The 26,666-nt window shown below is 58.4% G+C and overlaps 3 protein-coding genes across 8 annotated transcripts in view; all 3 read right to left on the bottom strand.

The window, feature by feature from the left end:
* Nucleotides 1–5,010, bottom strand: part of ATP2B4 (ATPase plasma membrane Ca2+ transporting 4) — an 87,857-nt gene extending 82,847 nt beyond the window's left edge. For 4 of the 5 annotated variants that reach the window (XM_074849928.1, XM_074849929.1, XM_074849930.1 and 1 more), the window contains exon 1: nucleotides 4,866–5,010. The gene's annotated coding sequence lies outside the window, so the exon portion shown is untranslated. Of the gene's footprint in view, nucleotides 1–981; nucleotides 1,156–4,865 lie in introns of all 5 variants that reach the window. The other variant, XM_074849922.1, reaches the window with a different exon arrangement.
* Nucleotides 5,011–6,676: 1,666 nt separating this feature from the next.
* On the bottom strand, nucleotides 6,677–9,440 carry OPTC (opticin). Its single transcript, XM_074850362.1, has 6 exons — nucleotides 9,216–9,440; nucleotides 8,629–8,764; nucleotides 7,524–7,682; nucleotides 7,219–7,421; nucleotides 6,981–7,076; nucleotides 6,677–6,847 (listed from the first exon to the last, which is right to left on the bottom strand). Exons 1-6 carry the CDS (start codon nucleotides 9,438–9,440, stop codon nucleotides 6,677–6,679), a joined length of 990 nt encoding a protein of 329 aa, XP_074706463.1.
* A 4,152-nt stretch (nucleotides 9,441–13,592) lies between these two features.
* PRELP (proline and arginine rich end leucine rich repeat protein) lies at nucleotides 13,593–25,131 on the bottom strand. Of its 2 annotated transcripts, none has more exons than XM_074850035.1 (3): nucleotides 25,024–25,131; nucleotides 17,650–18,601; nucleotides 13,593–15,801 (listed from the first exon to the last, which is right to left on the bottom strand). In XM_074850035.1, the coding sequence occupies exons 2-3, from the start codon at nucleotides 18,584–18,586 to the stop codon at nucleotides 15,623–15,625; spliced, it is 1,116 nt and encodes a 371-aa protein (XP_074706136.1). In that variant the 5' UTR covers nucleotides 18,587–18,601; nucleotides 25,024–25,131; the 3' UTR covers nucleotides 13,593–15,622. The 2 variants fall into 2 exon arrangements, with proteins under 2 accessions (XP_074706136.1, XP_074706137.1); XM_074850036.1 differs by lacking the exon at nucleotides 25,024–25,131 and adding an exon at nucleotides 21,486–21,698.
* Between the last annotated feature and the right edge of the window lie 1,535 nt (nucleotides 25,132–26,666).

The following is a 26,666-nucleotide window of genomic DNA, read 5'->3' as shown; positions in this document are numbered from 1 at the left end:
GCCTGCCTCCTCCCTGCCTGGGTGAAAATGTGGGTGCAGAAAGCAATGTCTGATGGCCCCTACCCTACCCAGCCATGGAAAAAGGCAGCAAAAGGGCAGCTCTGGGGCTGGGGGGAGATGGCAGTGAGCCCCAAAACCTTGCAGGCAAGCGCCTCCCAACAGGCAGGGCTGGCCCAGCTCTTCAGAGAGCCCAGCGGTGCTGCACAATGGCTCTGGCTCTTAAGCAGAGAGGCGAGGGAAAGCAAAACCTCTCCATCCAGCTGAAAGCACCAGGGGAGTGACAGGTAGGTAGAAATAATTACTCAAATTGGAATTTGGGGTAATTATGTTCCGCGTTCCCGCAATTTGCCCTGTGGGGAAGCCTTTTCACAACGCCCTGATAAAACAGATTTATCATCAGCTGAACACCAGGTCCTTTCCCTGTAATCTTCAAACTCAAACATATATTTCTCTGATCATAAATTAGCAATACTTGCACTTGCTCTCTCAAAGCTGTTTCTCTCTTCCCCCTCTCCAGGTTTTCCACATCCTACAGAAACGGAAGATCCAGGCTCTGGCTGGTTATTTTAAAAGACGGCGATCAATCAGGCATGCCAAGCTCGGCTCTCCCCCTCCCGCTCGGGGTCCACAGCACACCAACACGCCGGCTGCTGCCGTGCCAAGCTCTTCCTTAGGGGTGCATCATCCCTAAACCAACATGTGGCCACCCAGGTCATGCTTGAAAGAGTTTGGCTTCAGATCAATTAAAAAAAATAAATCTAAAGGCAGGAGTGGGGATGCCCAGATCTGGGGAATGAATCGCTGGTGGGGGAGACCCGCATGCCTAGTGGTTCTTGTCCCAGCAGCCCAGGAAAAGCCTGGCTGGCAGCATGGAAGAGCCACACTTATTGGCATTTTTCTCCATTTCATAATTTCTCCCCAGTCAGACAGTTTGGCACGCTCAGCCGGCGGATGGGAGACGGTGCAGGAACAGAGAGTCACCTTGGAAATGACGCTGGAGAAACTCTTCGCTCTGCAGCAACGGGCCAGGACTGCGCAGGGGGAGCATCCAGGTGCCCCGAGGCTGGGAGCAGCATCAGGGTGGAAATGCCCCCATTTTGGGGAGACACCAAGCAGCTTTCACCCCCCTCAAGGAGGTGACACTGTCACTCCTGGCTGCAGTGGGAACAGCAGCTCACAGGCCACGGGCTTGAGCATCCTCCAGACCAACCACATCTCCCTCGGAGAGATGCCTCCAGCAGAGACACCCCTCTCCTCAGCTCCATCACCCCCAGCCCCCCCAAATCAGGCCCCTCTGAGCGCTTCCCTCTGCAGAAATTGGGTTAAGCCGGGGCTGGGGGGGGGGGGGAGCTCCCAGAGGACACGTGCCTCCTGTCGCAGAGCCTTTCCCAGGCGTCAGGGCTCCTGTTGACAAGACCTAACGCAACATTGCTAATAATAGCTGTATCTTGGTGGCATCTCCCATCCCAGAGCAGCTTGTGGCAAGGAGTCCCACTTGCTCTGGAGCGGGGTGGAGGAGGAGAGCTGGGAAAGCCCCGAGGTGCTGCAGGCACCCCCACCCCTTAGCAGACCCACAGTGTGTGCAGGGAGGGGGCTGATTTTCTATAGATTATTTTTATGCTAAACATTCACAATTTGGGGGGAGGGAGCTGTGATGAGGGAAAGAATGTGTTTTCTTCTTTCCCTCCCTTTTGCTGTGTTTTTCCTCCTCCTTTTTCCAGTGGTGAAGTGGAAAATGGGGAGAGGAAAAGCCCAAGCAGTTGTCTTATTTTTTCACCCCCCCCTCTCTATTTCCATTGTTGAGTTTCCCTGAAGTGGCCCAGGCAGCTGTCTGCACCCCAGTGATAATTCATGGACAGTGCTTTCATCTCCAGAGCCATTGCAACTCCCATCTAATGAATCCCAGCACCAGGATCTTTCAGAAAAAAAGGGCAGATCTGGAAAACTGAGCCATGACACAGCTCTCCCTGGGCGGCTGCTATTAATTATTCCATTAGTGTTAGGGATGTACAACCTCCCGGACCCTAAGGCACCGATCGGGATTTCTCCAGATGAGATGCTCTAGAAATATAGGCAGAAAATGAGTTTCTGGTCAGTCTGGGGGAGTCTGGTCCCAGACCAGCTGCCTGGGCTGGGGACAGGGAGTGGGATATATCAAACCCAGGCAAAGTCCTGCCCCGATGCCGGATGGTGGGAGCTCACTGAGGGCTTCAGCGGGGCTGCCCGAGTGCTCCAGCCACGAGCTGCAAACAGCCGCCCTAAACGATCGCATGCTAAGCACAAATCGGTGCCTTGAGCCAACAGCCAGTTAAGTGCTATAAATAAAGCTGTTATCATCCGTGGCTCACTCGCTGAGCAAGCTGGGCCACAGCGCTTCCTCCCCAGCAGCGTTTAAGGGGGATTTCTGGCCTGGAGGAGGCCAGGAGCTTGTCAGCATCCACAGTTCAGTGGCCTTTTTCCATCCTGCCATTGATTTTGCACTTGGCCAATAAATCCACTGGTTGCCTGCCCTGGACATGGGTGGGGGACAGAGCTGGCAGACATGGTCACTGTCCCGGACAGGAAGACTTGTGTTATCTCTGTGGCCTCTTCCCAGCCTGCCTGGGTCCCATCCTCCTCCTCCTCTTCCATCCTTCTGCTGCTCTGATTTCTGCTTCAGGTCCATCAGCTCAGCCACCACCACTCTGCTCCTGAGCTGGGCCCCCAACCCTGCAGCCTGTGCTGCTCTGGCTGAGAAGCTGCAAAAGGACAGAAGTGGATGGCTCTGTCCCCAGGTGGTGGCCAAGGGACATGGCCCAGCATGGCACAGGGTGCTTCTGGTCACGCTGGGAGGAGAGCAGAGAAGAAATCTGGGTGAGGAGGGGGAAGCAGGAGGAGGGACGGGCATGGTGATGGGAGAGGAGCTCATTTCCCACTGAGGGATGAGGACCTGTGGGAGGAAGCTCAAGCAGAAGAGGATGGAGGCAGCTCACAGACAGGCGAAGCCACACACTGAGTCCCTGCAAGGATGCCACACGCTGTCCAGCTCCTCCTAAATCAACCCAAGGGAAGGAATATGCTCATGTCACGCTCCCCAGGAGACAGAGGCAGAGGAGGGAGAAGGCTGCTGCGCTCCAGGGCTTGAAGACTTTCCCGTCTCTGTTTTGGTGCCGGTTAATGATGCATGGCCAGGGCTGGGAGGAGAGCGTGGAGGGGGAGGGCAGGATGGAGGAGGAGGGGGGCCCATATGGAGATGCTTCTCCCAGAGAGTGGCAAGATGCTGAGCTGGCGTGAGATCGGGAGCTCACCGAGACATTGGCTGTTAGAGCCAAGCAATCAATATGTGAAAATCCAGCCCCGGCGAGGAAGGTGACCTTGAGCGGGAGAGAGACAGAGGGAGGAGAGCTGCATGAATTACACACCCAGACGGTCTCTGGGTGAGGGAGGAGGGATGGAGGGGAATGAGAGGGACAGGCAGGATGCAAGCCCGCTGCCCAGCTGCTGCAGAGCCTGCTGCATGCCCGGGCAGTGGGCAGCCGTGGATCTGGCTGGAGGGAGGTTAGTGCCCGGAGTTAGTCTTCTCCTCCCCGCCCATCCCTGCACACCCTGTACCAGGGGGGACACAGCTGCCTGCACATTTCTAAAGCAAAAGTCTGGGAGCACCTGCCTGTCACCCATCCCCTCCGGCCAGGGCTGCTCCCCATTACTCCCCACATCATTTAACCGTCTCCAGCAGTGGGGCTGCCACTGTCGCCCATCAGACTACTCTGAAGCCCTGCAGCTCCTGCTGTTACTCAGCAAACGCCCCCGAGATCAGAGCCATGCTTTGCCTTTGCACGGCTCCAGCTCACGGCTTCTAACGTGGGCCCTGCACTAATTCCTCTCTCTGACTGCTCTGCTCCCTCCTGGCCCTGCATGCCTGCAGTGGACCCGCTCCTCTGCTGTCCGCTGGGCCCGTTAGCCAGGGCTAGCTGGTCTGTGGCTGTGCCTGTGGCAGACTGGCAGAAGCAGCACTGGTATCTCAGCAGAGATGCACGGTCCCTGACATTCATATATGCATGGGACAGGCTGTGCAAGCCTGTAAAGCCTCCGACACAGAAATGGCTTAAAATACAGGCAGGTCCCCAAGGACAGGCGGTGACTCTGCCCCTCAGGAGCAGCGTAAGCCGAGGCATCAGCTGGGCAGAGCTGCAGACATCAGGGGGGGAGAGGAGCCAGGACTCCCAGCTGTCCGGCTGCAGGACGTGGGGCAGTGGGCAGCAAGAGTGGCAGAGGGGGTGGCAGCTCTCAGACCCGCTACCAGGCCAGGCTGAACTGGGGCAGGGCTGTCCCTCTGGAGAGCCCCTCTAATGCCACCATCTCCAGCCCAGGGAAGGCTCTGTGCCTCCACTCCAGCCAGCCACTTTGGGGTGCTTGGGCAGGGCCAGGGAGCAATCCATCCCCACGGAGGGGATGCAGCACTTCAGCAGGGTGGGAAAGGACCGAATTCCAGCGGCAGGAGGGGGTTGCTGTTCCCTGCACCATGCTGCAAAGACAGGTGCTGGTTTCTTTCCCCCACCGTGGCAGCAGCCAGGACACGAGAGCACAGTTAATAACTGCACCAGCAGAACAGCGGGGCTGAGCCCCCAGCAGCCCCCTCCCAAGCACAGCCCCAGACCCCCCCAGGGCTTTGAGGAAGGGGAAGACCTCTGCTGCCCCAGCCCTCTCCCTCCTCCCCAGGGGTCTGAGGGGACCCAAGAGCCACACAAGACAAGACAGCACTGCTGAACCTCAACTCTTCCCTAGCAAAGCCCCCCCCTCCTCCAAGCCACCCCATTGCTTGTAGAGAAGTTTGGTTTCTGCAAAGCCAGCAGCCCCATCTCCCCCATAGACATCCCTCCACCTACCTCACTCTCCTCCCCCACGAAGCAAACCCTTCTTTCCCCTCTGCAGCTTCTTTTAATCCTTCCTCTGCCAACACCGAGCACCTGGGCTATTCCCCAGCTGTGTGGGCATGCCCGTGAGTCGATAAAACCACCCCAGAAGGGAGAGGTAAACAGCAGAGAGTGAGTTTGCAGTCTGAAGTTAAGGTCAGGTATTTCCAACCACTCTGCCTTGCCATCTAGTGGGACGAACGTGAAGGGCCGGGGCTCGCTGTTGGGAAAAGTTGGCCAAATCCATCCGGCTGGAGCCGAGCCTGGCTCGCAGCAGTATTTCATCCCACAGGAGCAGATGAGATCACTGGGGGTAAAGGACAGTGTGAAGGTGTCAGAAGGGTGAGTGGGGAAGGAGGAGAGATTGGGGATAGACTGACAGCTTTTTCAAGGATGACAGGACACCAGCACTAATAAATCCTGGCATTTTAGATCTAACCTGAAAGGAAAGGCTGGAATGGCTCCACATTCCCATTTACCAAGGGCCCTGGCTTTTGGATCAATGTAATCCATGTCTGAGTTTTGAATGGATTTTGGGTTTTGAATGGAAAAGGAAGGCAAGGGGAGAGAGGCGCTGTGCACACACCAGTGTGCCCATGCCGTGCCGACAAGGCAGGCTCGCAGGCAGGAGTGCCCAGCAGTGCTTGCAGCGTGCCCATAGATGAGAAGCTGGATTTTCTTGCACAGTTTTCTCCAGCTGCCTTAGTTTGCCTCCGCAGGCCTTGGAGGATGTGGGCTGAACTCACTGGTTTCAGTTCAGGGTTTTGGATTCTCCAGGGATGTGTCATCCCTCTCATGGTATGCGTATTTGTTACATGTGTATAAAAATATAGAAGATGAATACATTATATTTAAAATATCTCACCACTGGGCAGCTCTTTTCGGGTGCTGAAAGCTGGGATGATACGAGATATTTTAACTCCCTCCAAGTGACTTTTTCCTGCTGGACCCAGGGCCGTTCAGCTCGCAGGCTCCAGTGCTGCTCCAGGGTTTCCCTGCAGCTGAAGCAGACCCCAACCCGGGGACACCCTCCCGCTGGGCAGAGCTCATACTGGAGACCCCATTTGGTACCAGGGCAGCTCCTAGTCCCGGGGCGGGGGGTCAGGGTCCCTGCAGAGCTGGGCAATGGGGCTGCAGCAGGTCTGGGGTGAGGTGATGGAAGATTCCAGCTGGCCTATGCTGAGGTTTCCTATGGCATCTTCTTTTAGAGCACATGGGGCCAGCCCAGCTGTGGTCACAGCTCCCACCTGGGTGTGCAACACTCCCCCAGCGCCACACAGACCCACTGGATGGACCTGGGGATGGCTGAGGGGACAACCTGGTCATGCAGGTCAAATGTGATGTGGCCAAAGCATCACCTCTCTGCAGCATTGCAGCTCTCAGTCCCTGTCCAGGAAACCCTGAAAGCAGACATGGATCGGTCTTCCCAAGGCCCCTGGAGGGAATTGAGGAAGAAGTGGGACATGGGGAAGGCCCCGTATTTGCAAACCAGCATCGTGCACAAAGCAGCTGGGCAGGGGCTGGGCAAGGGCTTTTTGCTGCTCTCACTATTGAGAACAAGACACCGAATGCAATTAAGTCTTCATTTTATTAGAGCTGCCCATTCCGATTTGCCCCAGAACTGAGTTCACCCCTACAGGGAGGCTCAGCTCACACTGGGGTTAAATGCATCTACCTTAACCCCCCATTCTCCATGGGGCAGCAGGGTCCAAGGGGGTCTGGGGTGGGGTCATGGTGGGTCCGGGAACGCTCACCCTTGTTTCCCAGTGTTGGAGCCATGGGTCTCAGAAGAAGTGGCCCGTGGGCAGGCGGGGCAGGCAGAAGTAGGCGTTGGGGAAGAGGCTGAGGTTGATGGGGTTGCCGTCGAGGCGGATGTCCTCCAGCACCCTGCGGATCTGGCTGTGGTCTTGGCTGTTGCAGAAGGTGTTCTCATGCATGGTCTGGATGTTGTTGTTCTGGCCAGGGAGGCAAAGGGCAAAATCAGATTCAAATGGATGGGGAAGAGAATGAAGAAGAGGAGGAGGTGGTGGTGGTGATGGGCTCTGCTAGACTCAGGTACGGACAAGCCTGGGTCCAGCTTTGTCTCACCTGGAGGTGCAGGGAGCGCAGGTTCTCGGGCAGGGGCACTGGGATATAGTCCAGCTGGTTATCAGACAGATGGAGAAACTGCAGCTGCTTCAGGTCCTGCAGGAAGAGGGGAGAGATGAACCTCCCTGCTCCCAGCCCCGCTCCAGCCCTCTGCACCATCCCTGTTGCCCCTTGGCATGGCAGGTTTGGGCTAAAACCAGCCTGGATTCATCCACAGGCCAGCAGCTCCAGCACCCACCCGGAAAGCATCGGGCCGGAGGCCGGTGCTGGGGATCCTGTTGAGACGGGCATCCAGCCGGACGATGCTGCCGGGCAGCTCGGGCAGCGCCGTCAGCCTGTTCTCGGGCAGGATGAGCTCCTGCAGGCTGGGGAGCAGGCGGAAGGCGTCTGCATCTGCCCAGGAGATGAAATTGCTGGTCAGGTCTATTCGCTTTAGATTTTCTGGAGGGAGAGGAGGGAGGAGATGGACAGGGACCTATGCAGAACTGCTTATTCTCCCCGTGCTCCATTGCAGAGCCTGGCCTTTCCCTTGCCTCGACGTACTCAGCCCTGTGAAATCGCCGGCCCGGATCGTGCCGATGCGGTTGAAGCGGGCGTAGAGGTAGGTGGTCTCCGACGGCAGCGGCGGGATGTGCTCCAGGTCGACGTCGTCGCAGTAGACGGAGGTGCTGATGCACAGGCAGAACAGGCAGCTGGGCAGGCCTGGGCGTGCAGAGGCAGCCCGTGGCATGGCATGGAATGGCACATGGCATGGCATGGCTCCCCCGTCCCCCACAGGGCACCCAGCATGCCCAGAGATGGGAGGACATGCCCACCCCTGCCCACGCTGTGGGTACACAAAGTCTTTAAGCACCCAGAGCTGTCACAGCCCCGGCACCTTCATCAGTGAAACAGCCAAGGGCATCTTGTCAAGGGAAGGGCCAAAACTCCCAGCCAAAAGAGCTGCTAATAAATGAAACTGCTCAGGGCCAAATACCCGCCATGGGAGAGGGGGAGATATAAGGTTGCCAAGCGCAGCAGCCTTACACCCAGGGCTCACTTGGCCCCCTCGGTTTTTCCTCGGAAGGAAATGGAACAAAAGAAAACAGTTTTGCATCCAGCAAAACATCTGTCTTGGCTGCGTGAGGGTCCTGGCAAGCTGGATGGGGGCAGCAGGAGGTGTAAAGCCATGTCCCCCCCACACATGTGCTCCCTCTCCTCTCCCCCAGCGCCCGCGAGACTCAGCATCCATTAGTGGGGGAGTTCAAAGCAGCAAGGCAACAATTTCCCTTTGCCTCCTACTTAATTTGTCCCAGTCCAGAGTGACAGAAAATGAATAAAGATATTTATCCCTCGCTACAGGATTTTAATTGTCACTAATCTAATTGCTACTCTGTCCGACTGTCGCAATGCCTCTGCTCATTAAAATGTTGCTGCTTTGCTGGAGCTCTTATTTCCCAGAAATGTCTCGCTGCAGCCCTCCTGCCTGCTGTGTGATAAGACGCACCCCCAACACCCCGGGCAGAGCAAATAACTGCTGCTGTCTGATGGTGGCAGAAGGATTTGCTCCCTTTTCTCCAGAGCACCAGCCCTGCCACCCCTAGGACATGCAGCTGCATCCCATGGGGACCAAACCACCGCTGTGCTGCACCCAGGGGTCTGCACTCACCCTGCGCAGGGATGGGCGCTGGGTGGATGGGGCTGGCGGTGGTCGGAGGCTGCAGCTTTGGGGTTTCAGCCGTGGGGCCCAGGTCTGGGAGAGCCACAGGGTCCTTGGGGCGAGGAGCCAGGGTGCCGACCTCAATCTGCAAACACAGCCTGGATGTGAGGGCTGGGGCGGCCGAGCGGGTCCTCCCACTCCCCTCCAGCGCAGGAGGTGCTGGTCAGCGGGTCAAGGGCACTGGGTAGGTCTCATTGAAAAGCCAGCTCCTCTTTGGAGAGCTCTCCTAGCTCAGTTTCAGAAATCCCCCTCCCCATTTGCCCAGAGGGATGTAAGAAGCCTCATCTCCTGGCTTCCTGCAAGGATGTTCTGGCCAGACGCTGGCCAGGGACGAGGAAGATGGTGGAGGTCAGGGTGGGGTAAAGCCTTTCCTGACACCAATGAGAACAGTGGAAGAGCCACCAGGGCCCGTCAGCTTGTGCAAGAGGCTGGTTCTCCAGCTGTGCCCCATCCGTCCCTTGGACCAAGCCCCTTTCTCAGGGTGCACCCAGGGAAGACCTGCCCTGCACGCTGGTGCTCTCCTGCATCCCCCTCACCTTCGGAGCAAGGTCACCATAGTCGTAGAGCTCCTCATAGTTGTTCAGGTCAAGGATCTCCCCGTAGTTGTCCAACGTCAGGTCATAGTTGTCCAGGTCCAGGTTTTCATAGAGTACCAGATCAGCTTTTGGCTTCTCTGCCTTCCTCCTCTCCTCCTTGGCTGGGACAGCCCAAGCTGCCCCCAGACACAGGCTGGCGATGCCCAGCCAGGCCAGGGTCCGCATCCTGCACCCGGCCAGGGTCACCACTGGGGACCACAGTCCCTGGAGGGCACAGGGCTCCCACAGGACCAGCAATGCAGGGCAGGATGGGGCCAGGTGCCCTGAAACGGTTGCAAAGCAGTGAAAGCAAAGAGGGATGGGAAGGCAGAACCGGCACGGTGGCTGCAGCCAGCCACACTCTGCAGCCATGGTGGGGACTGCAGCCACCGTGGGGGACAAACAACCTCCATCCCCGGCCCCAGGAACATTACACCATCCCTTTTCTTTTCAGCCCATTTCATGCTCGGTCAGGCGGCGATGCAGGAGAGGCCCCACGGCCCTGCTGTGCTGCCCTCGCTTCTCAGCTTTCCCAGCCCTGAGGAGGGGGTGAGGGGGGTTGGGGTCCTGCTCTGGCCCCTCGAGGCGATGGATGAAGCTGGTCACTGGCCCAATAAACCCAGCAGAAAGGACCGTAGGAGCCCTGGCATTCTGCTGCTCTCCCCCTGGGTCGCCCCAAGTCCAAAGCCCCAAGGTGCTGTTTCTCAGCCTCCAGCATCCTGGGCAAGCCCGTGCTGGGGGGACCGGAGGCCACAGGGTCCCTGTGACTCGCCCCTGAGCACAGGGGCTGCCTGTACAGGGACACCCCCAGCTCTGCAGCCCGGGCAGGGTGCACCTGGCAACCCTCCACCCAAACCTGCTGTGGTCCCTTCCCAAAGGGAGCTCCCTCCCACCTGAAGCTGGCCCCTGCACATGGGTCCCCAGCACCCACCATGCACCCTGTGCTGCAGCATCGCCCACCCACCGGGTTGCATGCCCACGTGTGCACCCACGGCAGAGCAGGCGGAGGGGCCCAGCACCCAGCAGCCTCCCACACGGCTCTCCCAAACCAAATGCAAAAGCAACCACCCAGCCCAGAGTTTTTGCACCCCAGACTGAGGATTCTGCTCCCTAATTTCCACCAGTTTTCCACAGATCAAAGCTTTGAGCCCCCCCCCCACATTGCTGGCCCCCGACCCTCCTGCCCCACAGCTCACCCCAGCCCAGAGGGGCTCTGCTCGGTGCTGGGCGAGCAGAAAGAAGGCGGCATGAACGTACCCCCTTTCCCCTCCTCCTTGGTGTGGGAGAGCCCCGCTCCGCTCCTGTGGGCTGGTGCACTGGCTGGGGAAGGGCTGCCCGGCTTTTAATGCATGGAGAGGAGGGGGGGCTGCACAGAGGGGCCTGGCATGGCCGCTGCTGAGGGGAGAGGCAGGATGCGGCCAATCAAGCCGGCAGCCCCCCACTGGGACCTTATATTGTCCCCAGGGGCAAACCAGCCCCAATGGCCGCTGTCCTCCAACAGCCTGGGCTTGTCTCTGGGGCTGTGGGGGACAGGATGGGGGACACACTGTGCTCCTTGCGCTGGTGTCCCCATGGGCGATGGGGACACACAGCCCTGGGCAGAGGGGACAGAGCTGCATCCCTACCCCAACCAGCCCAAGTCCTGCCAAGCCAGAGAGCAACTTCCAGCTGTGGCCATCCCTGGGGATGCAAAATGACAAAGCACCAGGCACAGCCCCCCCCCTTGCTGATCTGGGTTTCAGCTGAGTGGGACTTTGGGGCCCAGGGAGCACCCCAGCCCTGGGGAGGGTGTGGGGAGACCCACCGCTCCCCAGGGTTTGGGGGTCTGCACAGGCCCACCTCAGTAGCCAGATGGCTTGTGATATTTGGCTCGTCTGCTCCCCTCGCTTCCTGCGGGGCTCAGCGCTGCTCACCCCTCTGTGCACCGTTGCTTTGGAAACGTGGGGGAGGTTTGGGGAGGGGGAGCTGGTGCGGATGCAGGGGGGGGGGCAGCACTGGTAGGATGGAAGACATCCCCCATCTCCACCACATGCACCCACATGCTCCGGGGCAGGGGGGCTGCTTGATACCCCCATGCAGGGCTCAACTCAGGGGGGCAATGGCCCTGCTTCATCCTTTGGGTGAGGGGGGGGGGATGCCATTACCAGGGACGTGTCCTGTGGGGTTGGGACACCCCAGGACAGGCAGGGTGTGCACGGCAGCCCCGTGGGTTCCTCGCAGCGCTGGGCAGCCTTGCGCACACACAGCCACCCACTGCCGTGAAAATGTTCTTCTCTCTCACAGGCAGCTCGCAGCCCCCGCGCTCTCCCACCCGCGATGTCGCACCCATCTGCCGGTGCTTGCTGGGCAGGCGGGGACACCCTGGCAGCCCTCCCCAACCAGTGGGCACAAGCCTTGTCCACGCACCCGCAGCCCCCTCACCCCCAGCCTGTCCCCCCGCCCTTGCCAGGGCAGCCCCAGCCCTGCTCAGCACGGAGCAGAGCAAAGGGGTGCCGCTAATCTTCATTAAGCCCCTCATTAGGCGGCTCGGCAGCCACAGTGATGGAGGCGATGTGGCAGCTGGGAGGGGGGACATTACAGCTAACCCGGTGCCTCTGCTCCTTGGAGGGGCTGCAGACGCTTGTCCAGCGTGGGCTGCTGAGTCGTGTCCCCCTCCCCGGTGAGTGGGGGCTTTGGCCCAGCGCAGCTGGAGGGGACCCGACCTTCAGATGGGACTTTCTGCCCCAGTTCAGGGGGAGATTGGGGGGCAGCTCCTGCCTGGTAGCCCAACGTGGGGGAAAGTGCTGCAAAGCAAAAGCCTGGGCTGGTGAGGGTCCCCAGGGCATCAGGGTCCCCAGGGCATCGGGGTCCCCGGGACAGCAGTTTTGCTGCCCTACGGATGCAGCTGGTGTCCATCCTTGTGCCCACTTCTTCCCTTGTCCCCGAGACGGCGGCCCCTCAGCCGCAGCGATCGCCCGCACGTGTGGCATCACCTGAAGGGTCGTTGCAAACCCTCACAGCAGGGGAGGGCCCTGCTCAAGCACCCCTAAATGGGCGGGTGGGGGGTCACCAGCTTTAAGGGGGGGCTTGATTGGAGCAGTAACTCATCCTGCTCCAAGCTCGCCGTACCCAGCTACTCCCCAGCACTGGGAAGACCAGAACCCACCACGCTGAGGAGCCCCCTTTGATGCCCACCCAGCAGCCCCCCTCAGCCCCCACTAAAGAGGGGTTTCCAGCCTTCCCCGTGACCCCATGACACACGCGATGAGGGGAGGGCTTCCTACGCCATCAGCTCTGCTCCCACTCCCAAGGTGACACAGCAACTGTTTGCGGAGATGAGAAACGAGCCCCCTTTTCTGCGGTGCTCGGCTCCCCCGGGAGACAGGGCTGACTCTCCCAGGGAGGCAGCAAGTGAATGCACACCCAGGAGTGCATGATTCACGCCCCGATTACAAAATACGGAGATTTTATTCTCTGGCACAAAAAAATATAAGGGGAGCTCGCTGACTGTGCCTGCTCCGCACACACACACACGCACACGCATCCCCTCCTGCCAGCGTGCACGCTCCCGTGAGCAGCCCCACGCCGCAGCCCATGCGTTCGCACCCGCGCCCACAGCCGTCCTCCCTCTCCGCTCATGATTCACGTGGGGAGAGCAGCAGCGAGAGGAGATTTTTTGAAGCTGCAGCGATGGGCAGAAGGATAAGTCGCTGCCTACACCCGTTCTGCTCGTGTGAAAACACGCGCGCACCCCACACAACTGCAGCCCTGGGGATGGATCCAGGCTTGTTGATGTGGGTGGGAGAGATGCCTCCTCCCCCCGGCTGCCCCTGTACGTGCCCTGAAGCTCCTCAGTGCTGCTCCACCGGGGGGCAAACTCACCCTGGGGACATTTGTCCAGCTTCTTTGAGAACATGAAGGTGACGTGGGGGCAGCTCAGCCCGAGTTCACACACCCTGCCCCAACACACAGCCATTGGCTTCTCCCACCTGGCTTGCAGGGACAATAACACCCATCAGCTGCAGCCGTGGGAGCTGTAGTCGAGGTCAGGCTCTCTTAATTAGCAGAGGTGCTCGTTAGGACAGGCCCATGCTCCATAAGCCTGCCCACTGCCACTCTGCTGTGGGTTTTGCAGGTGCACTTGCGAGTCCAACCCAGCATCAGTTCAAGCGACAGCACATCACAAACAACCCCCGAGCCCCCCAGCCTCCCACTGCAGGGACCCCCTGGGGTCTCCCAAGCTCCAGCTGTTGGGAAAGTTGGCCCCAACAGAGCAAATCTGGTCCTGAATGAAGCGGCAGCTCCTGCACGGAGAGGAAGATGAGGATGGATCAGAGAGAGGCAGGTCCGACCGCGGTGCTGGGTCCCTTGTGAATCATTTTATTTTCACTGCTGCAGAGAGTAGGAGTGAAAATACCATTAAATTGAAATCAGTCGAGAACTACATATGTCTCTAGATATATCTGTACAGTCTACCAGTATATATACACATTATATATAAATATATACATAGGGTCTCCGGGTTTAAGGTTGAAACCTGTCAAACCCAATAAAGCCCACTGGAGGAAGATTTGGAGAAGAGACTTTTATCATGAGAAAACAAGCCTGAATTCGCACAGGGGTTTCATGAACCTTCCCGCGCTGGGAAGGGGGGGAGCACTCAGCTCGCAGGGTCGCTGGTGTGTCCCCAGGCTGCGGGGAGCATCCCTGTCCCATTCCCAGGGAGCGGGACACGGTGCCCGTCCATGCCCGTCTCAGAGAAGGGTCAGTTTTGGTGGGTGAACTCAAAGGAGGTAACGGCTGGTTTCTTTGGTTTATTGCTTTAATGCTTATTTCAGTTTTTTGTTTGTTTGTTTGTTTTCCTTTAACACTCAGCCTTAAATCTAAATCCTGAGAATCAGGAAGAAAAAAAGAGTATAACCCCCGCTAAACCCGGACACCCTATATATGCAGGTACAGCTATCAAAGAGGGAAGCGATACATGTGAAAACAGGGAGAAGGGGGAATAAAAAAAAGAGTAATTCTTCCTTTTTCTTTTTCTTTCCTTTTTTTTCTAAAACAAACAACAAAAAAAGGCACAACCAGTCATGTGTGTTTGGTTCAAGAAAGCAACAGAGAGTAAAACTTCCAGGAGATGGGAGTTGAGGTGGGAGGGCAGAGGGACTGTGAGAGCAGAGCGGAGATCTCACGGGTCTTACACCCACGTCAGCATCTGGCCCCAGGCACCTAAATATGAGTTAAGTGTCCCGCTGGCATCTCTGCAAAGCCCCTGGCTCTGCTCTGCCCCCGGGGGGGTCCTGTGCCCGGGGCAGGTCACCGCCACTGGGGTCCCACAGGCTCGGGGAGGGCAGGATGTAGCTGGCAGGAGCAGAGTGCGGCCGCGGCGCTGAGCCCTGCATCTCCACAGCACGGGGCGGCCGGAGGGTGCGGGGTGCTGGGAAGGGGCTGTGGCACCATGGATTGATGCTGCCGGGGGGAGCCTAGGAGGGATGAAAGCCGGGGAGGGGGCTGGTCTTGCAAAGGAGGGTGCGTGGTGTATTGCTGAGGGTGCTGGACACCCTCCCCACTCCTTCCTGGCAAGTTCACACCACCACGAGGGAATAAGCCCCTCGGCCTCCAGAGCAATGCGGAGTCAAGGCCAAAGCCTTCCAGAAGGGCCCAGGCGGGAGGAGCGTGTCCCTCGCCCGGGGCCCCGGGACGTGGCTGTGGCCACGAGGTGTCGTTGCCGGTCCTGCCGGTCGGTGCCAGCCCCAGCCACCCTCCGCTGCACGGATCCTGCTGCCCCAGCCACCCGGTACGCCCGGCTGGCATCGCCCGACGCCCCAGGGCTGCAGGGTGGCCACCTGCACCCTCGGCACACCAGCTCCGCCTCCGTCACCGGGGATTTTTCCCCAGGGACATGGCGGGCTCTCCGGGTGCAGCCACCCCGAGCGATGCTGTGACCCGAGTCCCGCAGCGAGGTGGCCCCTGGGCTCCCTCGTCAGCTCCATCCGGTGATGCTCTTGGCTTGGACCGAATCCAACCTCCTGAAACTCTGCCGGGTGGAAGGGGAGAGAACAGAGCCAGCTCCAGGGCAGGGTGAGGGCAGAGAAGGCAGGGCCCGCAGGCAGGGAACTGGGGTGAGCATGGCAGCCACCCCGGGCTGATGCTGCGACCTGGGATGGCTGCTGCGACGCGGTGCTGTCCTGCAGACAGCGGTCCCCAAGGATGCACATGCCACGCGTGTCCACGGCCATCGCCGGGGAGGAAAGGGGGAAAGGGAAAAGGGATGGAGACGGGGTGTGAGCAGGGGGAGAGGGAGGCAAAGAGGGTCCCACGTGTCAAACACAGACAGGGTTTGAGTCTCTGTGCAAAGCCAAGTCCTGGGAGAGGTGCGCTGCTGGGCAGGGCTAGAAAACCACGGACTGCAGGAGACGGAAACACATCATCAGGTCCAAGGGGATGGGAGGTTTCAGGAGGTTCCCATCCAGCCGCAGGTACCGGAGCCGGGGCACACTATCCAGATCGGAGGGGGAGAAATCGTGGATGGACACCAGCGAGGTGGGGCAGATCTGCGTTCCGTTGATTTCTGCAGAGAGGAGAGGAAAAGCAGGATGCAGGTTAGAAGAAAGGGAAGACAGAGAGGGATGCTAGAGATCCCCTCCTTGCCTGCTTGTCCGTCGAACCCCAAAATGGGGTTGCTTTGCTACCGAGGGGGAGAATCCCCAGCCTCTCCCAGAAGATGGTGCAGCCCCAGAGAGAGGGAAATCTTGCTTTTGTTCAGAAATGAAGTAGGTCATGTTCAGCCAAAGCACGGTGAGGGATGCAGTGTCATTTGAGAGAGAAAAGGGATTATTTCAAACACGAAACCTGCCGAGCCAGCCCTAAGCCTTCAAAAAAACATCAAGGAAACACGCTCCAGCGCCGTTATGCTGAAGGTAACGTCAATACCCGGCTCGTTGCTCGCTTCTGGATTTCCACGTGTTTCTCCCCACTCCAAGGTCTGCATTATGGAAAATAAACCTGGAGATTCTTCTGTCGTTACCCAACTCCAGGGACTGAAACCTTCTAAAATCTGGGTAAAATAGGCAAAAAAAGAGCTGGGACATGATATTCATGGCCACGCAGGCATCTTTCCATGGAAAGCCCTTGCAGGACCTGGGTACCGGTGGGTGTGAAGCCAGGAGCAGTCACCACCCCAAGGTTCCCCTTGGCTCCAGTTTGGTGTTGTTTAAATAAAATGCAGATTAACTGGCATTTGAACCAGCTGTTCATCACTGTGTCCAACTCCGGTGACTCCCTGAGAGAAGGGACGTGGCTTTGCGAGGGTTTTGTCCCTCTCCCTGGCATCACATCCCTTACCGCGATGAGTGCTTGCCTACAAAGAGAAGCTTTCTTGCTCATCCCTTCCTGGCTCATGTTCAGTGCCCTGTTTGGGCAGGAGCTGGCCCGTTAAAGCTACTCTGTGATTTTAAAACCCCTCTTCGGCAGTGGCCCACTCTTACATATAAAGCCACGCACCGTCACTGCACAATAAACACCGCAGCGTGGAAGTGCTTGTGTCACACCATGTGTGGGGACCAGCGTCCTGCCCAGCAGCTGCTTCACAGGCGAATAATGCCCCGGATGGGTCCTGCAGCCCCCATACACCCCACCACAGCCAGAAATACAAGAGCCCAGCACGCTTTTCCCGGTGCACATGGAGGGTTTCTGGCAGAGGCGCCGCATTCCTGCTCCCCCGCAGATTACAAGGACAGCAGGCTGCTGGACCTCTAATAGCAGAAACATCTGGGGTGACCAGGAATGGGTGTCTGTCATCTTCTCGAATGTGCTAACTGTGTTTACACATTTCACAGGCCAGCACCTCTCCCATGAAACTGCAGTGCTTTGCCTGGAATGGTGTGAAACTGCCCCGGTTGGTTTGCCAAGACAACCTCCATCACAGCCTTGTTCTCCCTGTTCCTTCCTCGGTAAGGCTCAGCTCGAGAGCTAAGCTGGGTTATTTCTAACCATCTTGACTGCGTATTTGGCATCTGTTCTTAAAATATGTGCACAGACTCTCCTTTTTAAATATCCCTATTTCTGAGCTCTGCTGGAGAAGTAACTATTTAGATGGCAGGTGGCCCCAAAGAAGAGCTGCCCATGACAACGAACATGAAAAACCCTGCAGCGCTAAGGGGAATTCAGCTCTGCTCCTCAGCTACCACCCTCATCCTCAGGCCACCCTTCCCCACATGCAACTCCATCCCCCTTAGGGCCTTGTTCACCTACAAAGACCCCCTGGCTCTTCTCACCACTGCACCCCCCTTTGAAGGGCTCACATCACGCTGGGTGAAAAATGAGCTTTTTCAATGAAACACTTGCGATCCTCAAGCCCATCTGCTCCCCCCTCACCCCAAGCCCCACCACAGCCTCCCGACTGGCCAGTGCAACTCACTTTCAATAGAGTTGTTATTCAGGTAGAGGTGCTCCAGCTTGGGGCTGATGAAAGGGACGTTGGTGAGCTTGTTGTGGGCCAGGTGCAACACCAGCAAGTTGGTGAGGTTGAAGGAGTTCTTGGGGAGCCCCTTGTCAGAGATCTGGTTGTAGTTGAGCCGGATGAATGCCAGGTTGGGGAACTCCTTGAAGTAGTCACTGGGGATATCCTCAATGTTGTTCCTGTCCAGGAAGAGCTGGTGAATGGCACTGGGCACCCCAGGGGGCATTTTCCTCAGGATGTTGTGGGCAAGGTTGAGTTGCATGAGGTTCTTGAGTCCCTTGAAGGTGTTTTTGTTGAAGACCCCATCGCTTAGCTTGTTGTGGTGCAGATCCAAGAGCACCAGGTTCTCCAGCTTGTTGAAGACCCCAGCAGGGATCTTGGAGATCTGGTTCCTGCTCAGACGCAGCTGCTCCAGGTTGGGTGGCAGGAAGGAAGGCACCTCCTTGAGCTGGTTCTTCTCCATGTAGAGGAAGATGAGGTTTTCCAGCTTCTCCAGGACCCGCCTGTCCACCTTCCGGATGCGATTGTTGTCTAGGTTGACCCATTTCAGCTCTGTGGCATTCCTGAAGGACTCCTCCGGCAGATCATCAATGAAGTTGTTCTGGAGGTAGAGGTAGTGGATGCGGGACGGGATGATGGGGACCTTCCGCAGGTTGCGGCTGTCACAGTAGAGGGCAGAGGGGAAGTCTGGTGGGCAGTAGCATTCTCGGGGGCAGTCGGGAAAGATGGAGGGGGGACCTGGTGGTAGGGGTGGAGGCAGCTCTGTGGGCTCGACGGGCTCGATGAACTCAGGAGGCGGGCGGGTGGGTTTCCTTGGAGGCTTCCTCCGCTGCCCGCTCACCTCCGAGATCAGCACAAGAACAAGTGGGAGAAGCAATCTGAAGGCCACCTTCATGGTCCAGATGTTTCCCTGAGGGAGGCAACAAGAAGAGGTGGGCTAGGAAGTGCCCGATTTAGGAACCGCATCATCTCCCATCTTCCCCATCCCTGACAGGCAGGAATTTACCCCACACCATTGCCAGTAACCTGCTATTTTCTCTCCTTTCCCTTGGAAGTTATCTTTAAATCCAACCCTTCTCTAGAGCATGAGTCACCGAGATCCCCTCTCTCTGGCTCAGCTTTATGCCATGGGCGGGGGGAGTGTTGGGTTTTTTTCATTTGGTTTGGGTTTTTTTCACACGCCACCCCCGGCACTGCCCTGTAGAGCCTGCCCACCACCCACCCCAGAAGCCCCAACACCACTGTGCCCTCACCCCAAAGGATGGATTAGGCTTAATTTTGCACTTGAGCCAAAAAAATCAATGATTCAGTAGCAAATTGGCTGCGCAACAGTATCAGGAGGCCAGCAGCAGTTAGCGGGGCAGCAAAGATAGATGGCCCTGTGCTTCAGGGACAAGGCTTTAATGCAGGACAGCCCATTTTCAAGGCTGTGTGAGAAAATGGGCATTTGCAAGACTATGCATGGGTAATGCTGCGGATGTTTGGCTATACAGCTCCCTGTGCTGCCCAAATAACCCATCCATCACCTCCAGTCCCACTGCAGGGTGCTGGGCTGGGCTGGTTATTTGGTGAGAGTCCCAGTAGAAATGGGAGATCCAGGAGGATCAGGCAAGGTCTCTGCTTGCCCCTAGCCAGAGAGTTTCTCCTGGATACCAGCCCAACACCTTACACATACCACCTCTCCCTCTTCTCTGGGTTGTTATCAAGCCCATGAAGGCTGCTGGTCCCATCTCTGCCCTCCCTGCTGCTGCCTGGAACAGCAGCAATCGTCCTTGCAAGACTGTTGCTGGTAGCTCTCCAGCTGATGCCTTGGGGGATGGAGGGATCCAATTTGTTGCAGACAAGCTCCCCAAAGCCCTGTGCAGAAGGTGCTTTGGATGCTCTGACGCTCCCCAGGGCCAGCTGGAGCAGACCAGGCTGTGGGTTTCCTGGGCAGATACCTTGGGGCGCTCGCCAGGCTTTTCCCGGCGGCATTTGTCACCCCAGCAGGAACAGAGCTGAGCTGGATGCACAGTGAGGCAGATGGAGGAGCTCAGCAGAGCCAGGGTGGGAAAGAGAACGAAGTGAGATGAGACAGGGAGGAAGACAGGGAGGAAGATGAAGAGTCTCAGAGGAAGAGGGATCTCCTGGGGAAACGGAGCGTCTGCTGTGGGAGCCAGCGCTGCTGGGACTGGAGTGTGGGGCAGAAGCCTTGAGGTGGTGATGCTGATGCTGGAGAGAAATCAGGCTCCCCCGGCTCATTGCTCTCTCCCATGCAACACGACAGCAGAGCTCACAACTTGCCACTGCACAGCGCTGCTGTTGTGGCCACAGGGCCAGGAGCATCAGTGCCACGGGCGCAGCCAGCCCCAAACAGCAGCAGCAAACAGGCAGGGCTGAGCCAGACACATCACGTTTGTCTTTGGGCAGCAGCAGCGAAATACCCCCAGCCCTCATCTGACCAGCAAACAGCACAGACCAACACTGCTGGGGTAACCCCCTGCCACACCAACCCCCTTTTGCTTACAGCTGCCCATGGGGGTCCACATCCCACCCAGGGATGCCCTTAAGGCCCCTCGGTGGGCCACTGCTCCCAGGGCTGTGCCAGCCCGGCTCCCTTTGAAGCGATCCCACGCATTCCTGGGGCTCCAAGTAATTGACTTTCTCCAAGAAAAGATCCTGTTCTCGCCCCCCCTCCAGGCCCAGCCTGTTACTTTCCTTTTTGTCTCACTCCGTTCCCATCTGGCTCTGTTTAACCCTACGAGCCTCACATGCCTGCTGTTTTCAATCAAAGCTCTGGCATCTTGCTGGGGGAAGGGAGGAACAAGGGAAGAGCAACGGGGCCCGAATGCTGCCAGATATTCAGCTCAGCAGTGCTGCAGTAAGTCCCCTTTGGGGATGTACGTGCGTGCTTCTGTGTTGTAAGAGTTCAGATTCAACGGTGGGCTGCAGAGAACGGGCAAATTCGTGACAGGGAGCTGCTCTACGTGCAGTCCCCTCCCTGGCTCCGCAGCACCCTGCTCCTTTCCCAGCCACGTCCCTCCCTGCACGTGGCTCTCCCCCCACCTTGTCCCAGACCTTTCCATGGGCTTTTGCCTCTGCTCCAAAACTCAGACCTGGATTTTAACACCCACAATGCCCGGGGGAGCGGTGGGGGCTGAGGTCTGCATTTGGCCCGTTGCAGAGGGGAGGAGGCAGCTGGGACCTGATATTCCAGCCAGGACACGCTGCGATCCGGGCGCTCGCGGGGCGATGCTCAGCTTGGGCCACCCAGCAGCTGCCATGGGCAATGTCACAGGGAGGGTGGGGGACAGGGCAGAGCTGTCACCCCGTTGCTCTCGAGAGCTGGCCGAGCTCTCAGCCCTTCCAGAGTCCTGCACAGCCTGCGCCATCCCCTTCACATGAGGCCTTAACGCCGCAGATGTGTAGGGACTCGGCATATAGCAGAAATAGTCAGCGAGCCAGAAATTCAGGCTGGAGAGCAGCAGCATCATGTGGCATTTCTCATCACAGAAGGAAAGTGTCAGGAGGCAGATGCAGCCCCTTGTATCCGCCTGCAACCCGCTGCTAGTCCCCCCACGGGGACTGCCACAGCCCCCCTGCCCATTGCAGCCTGGCAGAGCCAGCACTGCCACCACCCTTCTCCGCTGCTGGTCCCCCTGCAAAGCTGCAGCTCCCTGCAGGGGCTCTGCCCACTGCTCCCCAGCCCGCTCCGGGAAAGCAGGACCCGATTCCAAACAATCTGCAGGAAACCAGCTCACAGCCAGCGGTCCCTGAAACAGCCCTGCATCCAGAATAATGGGGGTGCGACAAACCTGGGGCCACCACAAGCTCTACAATTGCCTCCAACACGCTGGAAGGTTGAAAGCCAGCTCTCCCTGGAACCTGACACAGTCGGCAGTCTGTTCTCCATCCAGTTTCATGCAGTTGAATTTACTGGCGTGAATGCAAGAAGACAGATTTCAAAATCCCACACCCTGATTCTGCACGAGCACCGGCTGCCGAATCCGCGGCCAGAGCCATGGCACAGGGCCCGCACTGCAAATGTCTCCACTCGACCTTTCTCACCACTCCCCGACGGACAGGACAGCTCGGATCCCGGGTACCCACAAGGAATCCGTGCAACTGGAATAAAGTTAAACCATGAAGCAATGAATGCATTCAGGAAACCAACTGCCTGGTGTGGAGAAAAGGCTCAATTCATGGACAAAAACAGTTCAGACACCTCCTGAGCTGCAGGCTGGGCTGACCAGTTGGCCTGGGTGCAAGTCCAAAGCACCCAACAGATGCCAGCCCAGGGTTTTTCCCAGAAAGAGGCAGCTGCTCCCTCAGTCACCCCATTACAATTGACAAAAATTCGGTACAACAGCTGGAAATTCCAGCCCCAAATGCCATTCGCGTTTGCTTTCCAAGACGTTTATCTGCGCTGCATCTCGCTAACCCACAGCTCCCAAGCAGTGCTCCCTGCCAGCCCAGCGACGGGTGCCAAGGGCAGGCAAAAATTACAACCTCCGGGGCAAGAGTGAGCTATGTAAAGGTCACGAGGGGATTTGTCACGGGCAGAAGTCCCAATGCTCTCCCTTGGGTGCCTCCTGCCCTCCCCGCCTCCTCTTGCAGCAGTTAGACACACAGAGAGCTGTGGCTGGCTCCAGACAGTTATCACGGATGTGTCTGGGACCCCTGGTCCTGTGGAGGGGCTGGGAGGGATAAAGGGAGCTTTGAGCTTTGGGAGGAGGGGGAAATCCCAGATGGCTGGACCAGGGATCCTTTCCAGCCCGTTGCCCACAACCCTGCTAAGCTCCCTTCACAGCTTGCCCACTGGGACCCCCAAGTCCCATCATCCCTCCAGCCCCCAGGCTGGAAAATGCCCCCACCCAGCCTGGGAACCTGCATGTTGGAGCAGAACAAGGAGAGCAAGCTAAAAATAACTGAAAGGAGCCAGCAAAGCTCCCTTGCATCGGCTTCCCTCGTGCCCAACCACCTCAACAACCCGTTCGTGTCTCTGCAAGAGTCTGGGTCTGATCAGCTGTAACTAAAACAGCGAGTTCTTTATCCAGAGCTGGCAATGGTGGAAAAGTGCTAAATACAGTGCAAGCCTGTCCTCGAAGGGGGGGCAGACACGCTGTCACCCAGGCATTCCCAGGGTCCCCTGGGGAGCAGAGCCCTGATGCAACAACCCTCTCTTCTCGCCCTTTCCCAGCACTTTCCCAGCAAGAAGCGGAGCCGCAGGCAGCGCTCAGCCGGGCTCGGGGCTGGCACATCGCCGAGGCCCCCGCTGCATTTCTTCTTGTGTGGATACTGCTGTGTCCACGCAGGGGATGGGTGTCTCAGGAGACCCTGCCGGAGAGCAGCTCGGACACGCTCCTGGGCTCTCGAGCAACACTTTTGGGCTCAGCCCAAGGACTGCAAGACATGGAGACGACAATGGCCAGCTCCTGCGTCCCTCTGCGTGCCAGGAGCATTTCCTCACTGTACCACAGTCACCAGACTCATTGCGAAAGGCTCATCGCGTCCACAGCAACCTCCTCCCGCAGCGGGGTCTGTGGGAAGGCAGCCCTGGCAGAAAACACCTTTCTGCTGCCTTCTCTGTGTCAGCAATTCCTCCCTCCTACTCCCTCGCTGCATGTCCCGACCCTTCCCAGGGCTGCTCCCGGCTCAGCTCGCCCGCAGACCTCTCTGCCACACACGGTGGAACTGGCTGGACACAGACAAAAGCAAATCGTGGGAGAAAATGTTGCCAAAGCAACGGCAGCCCGACCCCTGAGCCTAGCCCCCACGCACACCCTGCTCCCCTCCAAGCAGATACCTCACCTTGGTCCCCCCGGCTCTAGGGGTGGGAAACTGCTCCGATGCCTTATCAGCCTCAGCCCTTCCCTCCAGCCTCTTCCCAAGGGCAGAGGAAACCTCCCACAGCTGCACTTTTTTCTCTTCCCAGGTGAAAACACTCAGCCACTCGCGCCCCCCTCCCCAGGGGAGCGGGGACACCCCACATTTCTGCTCCGCGCTGCCTGTCCCGGGCTGGCCGAGGAAAGGGTGCTGCCCGGGAGGCAGCTCCGGCAGCTTGTGGGATGCTGTCGGCCGAGCACCACATAAGGCAGGCCCTCGATCCCAGGCTCCCAGGAAAGTTTCCAAGCCTTCATGTGCCACATGCTTTGCGTACAGCTGCCAGGGGGATGAATTTCCACTTTCTGCCCTGTAGATGCTTTTCCTAAAGCTCTCAAACAGACACGGAAGGGGGGGTTTGGGATGATGTGCAAGAAAACCCTTTCCCTGGGATTTCAGCGAACGTCGCTGCCCTGTTGCTTCCTCCCATCATCTCCAGCCTCTGCCGGAGCAGAGACAAAGAACCAGCTCCAGGAGGGACCCACACGGCAGCTCTCCCTGCGAGAAACAGCCTGCCTGGAGTGGAGCTGGCTCGTATCTCGGCGATCCAGGCAGCAAAAGTGGTGTTACATGCCCTGGGAATGGTCTATGTGATCCAGGCACGGCTCTGCCCGCCGGGAAGGAGAGAAGGGCTTTACCACCTACATTTTGGGCAGAAAACCAGCTTGCTGAAGCATTGAGGTGCTGTTGGGCTGCTCTCTCCCACCTCGCTCTCGAAACAGCACGTTGCTGGTCCCTTCCACGGGGCAGGGCTCCCTGCTCCCCACTCCGGCTGTGCACAGCCCCCCTTCCACGGGAGCAGGACCCCCAGCCCCCCCCCCCCCCCCAGGCCGCCCCAGCCCATCTGTTGGACCCTGTGCTCGGCACAAGGAAGACCCGATGGTACTAGAGCCTCCCTGGTAGCGGTCCTGGCTCCGGAGGGGTCTGCTCCCCTCTCAGCCTCCCCCCCCTCCTTGCACGTTTTCCCGGCTGCTTTCCAAGGCAGGGGACTGTCCTGGGCACGGCTCGGGCTGTGCAGCCCCCCCGGAACCCCCAGATCTGCCTCGCTGGCTGCAGAGCCAGAGCCCAACATGCGTGGGGCTGCGAGTGAGTGAGAGTGCAGGTCGGGGGTGGGGGGGCACAAGGGGGTCCTCGCTCACCCCCCGTAGAAAGCGCCTGGCAGCAGCTGCAACGCTCTCAGACACGGGACTTTGCTCTGACTTTGCAGCCCCAAGTTCCCCCCCTCCACCCCAGCCTGCCCCACACCGAGAAAAACTCTTGCAATGAGAGAAAAGGGAAGAACAAAGACTCCAGCTGCGGAAGAACAGAAAAACCAACAAGAGGAGAGAAAAAAATAGGAAGAGCAGATGCTGCTTTGCATGTAAGGGAGGATGGAGAGGGCAGGAGCATCGTTGACCAGTGCAGCGTCCTGGGTCGGAGGGTCAGGCAAGGCGAGAAGAGCCTGGGGGAAAGCACCTGCCCACAGCTTACCTGTGTGCACCTCTCCCTCCTCCTGCCTCTTATTAATCCCCAAGACAAGTTTCTCTCTGGCTTTCTCCCTCCTCCTCCTCCTCCTCCTCCTCCTCCTCCTCCTCTCGGCACCGCGGCTCCGCCACGAGTGAGCCTCGGCCGAGCACGGGGGTTTTGTTCCTGGGAGCCGCTGGCCGAGGGTGGGTGGGAGCGCGGGAGGCGGAGGGCTGGGACCGAGGCACGATGACAACAATAACGTCTTTATCTGGCAGCCAAGCGCTGCGGGCTCTGCTGCGCACACATGGCCTGCCTGCCGGAGGGCTGGCGTTTAATAACAATTCCTTCTGCTGCGGAGGCTGCTTGGAGCCCGTGTTTAAAAACAAAGCTAATTAATAATTTAAATAAGCCCTTTTCCTTGCCACGGCCCCTGTTTTCCAGAAGCGTGTGTTTGGGATGGAGTTTTGCAGCGATACAGCTGAATGGCAACGGGGGTGCAGAGCGCGGGGGCTTGGCGTGTGTCACCAGCCAGCCTGTCCCCGGGGATGTCCCACCCGGGTCCCCCACCTGCACAGAGTGACTTCCAGCCGCCCCCCAGCCCTGCTGAAGGGAGCCAGCCCCATGCCGGGGTCTCTGTTCCTGCCTGGCAGATGGCACTGTAAAACATGATGCAGGGTTCATTCGCTCCCAGCTGGCGATAAGCTTTAATTTAAATCGTGATGCCACTTAATAAAGAGAAAGGAAGGGACCCACGGAAGTGCCATGCAGCCGAGCGGGCCACAGGTGGGAGGCCACTGGGTTTTACATGGAGCCTCAGCCAGGTGCCAGGCTGGAAAACCGCTGTGCACCGAGGGGACACGGCCGAGGGACCCCGGGGCATCCCATGTTGGTGGATGCTCAGGGGAGACATTTCTCCTCTGAGGAGCTCAGAGGCAGCCGGGGACCTGTTGCATATTCACAGCTCTCACACAGCCCAGGCGTGAGCGAGGAGTCCTGGGGGGCACAGTGGCCACGGGGATCTCCCTCCTCCAGGTACCCCCACCCCAGGCATCCCTGAGACATGGGGTTCAGGGGGTCCTCTCCCCCCCTGCGAGCAGTCCTCTCTCCAGCCAAGCTGATTTGCAGCAGGGGCCAGGAAACCTGAGCTGCTCTGGCTCATTAAAAACCCAGCCCAAACCCTACTGGCAGCCACCCAGGAGGGTCCCATCCTGCACTCCCACATTCGGCTGACAGTGGCTACCAACAGCGGGTTCAAACAGCCGAAATCAGAGTCTCTCCCAAAGTTCCCTCCCCCACTTTGCCCTGGGCTCCCCGCAACCCTTAAATATATTTGTTCCCAACACGGTGCCCTTCCCCTCACCCCAAAACCAGAGTATTGCTGGCGAGTGCTGCTCGCTGACCGCTGGGAGCGGGATGGTCCGAGGGCAGAGCCCTCGCCCTGCAGTGAGCTGGGGCACTCGGATGCCTCAAAACCAGCAGGTAGCTCCAGTGCAAGCCAGGAAACGGACTGAAGAGAAACCACATCGGTATTTCACGTCGTTTAAACAAAGGGTCGAGATGGAGACATGTGTTTGCCAGCTGGAGAAGGATCAGAATCAATAGGGAAAGAATATGCAGTTTGGAGATTCATGCCAATTGCTTTAAAAACTAGTGAAAAGTGTCTAAAT

This window comes from Strix aluco, chromosome 25 (assembly GCF_031877795.1).
Source record: "Strix aluco isolate bStrAlu1 chromosome 25, bStrAlu1.hap1, whole genome shotgun sequence".
Taxonomy (NCBI): domain Eukaryota; kingdom Metazoa; phylum Chordata; class Aves; order Strigiformes; family Strigidae; genus Strix; species Strix aluco.
Note: the sequence above shows the minus strand (reverse complement) of the source record. Positions and strands in the feature narration are given on the sequence as shown.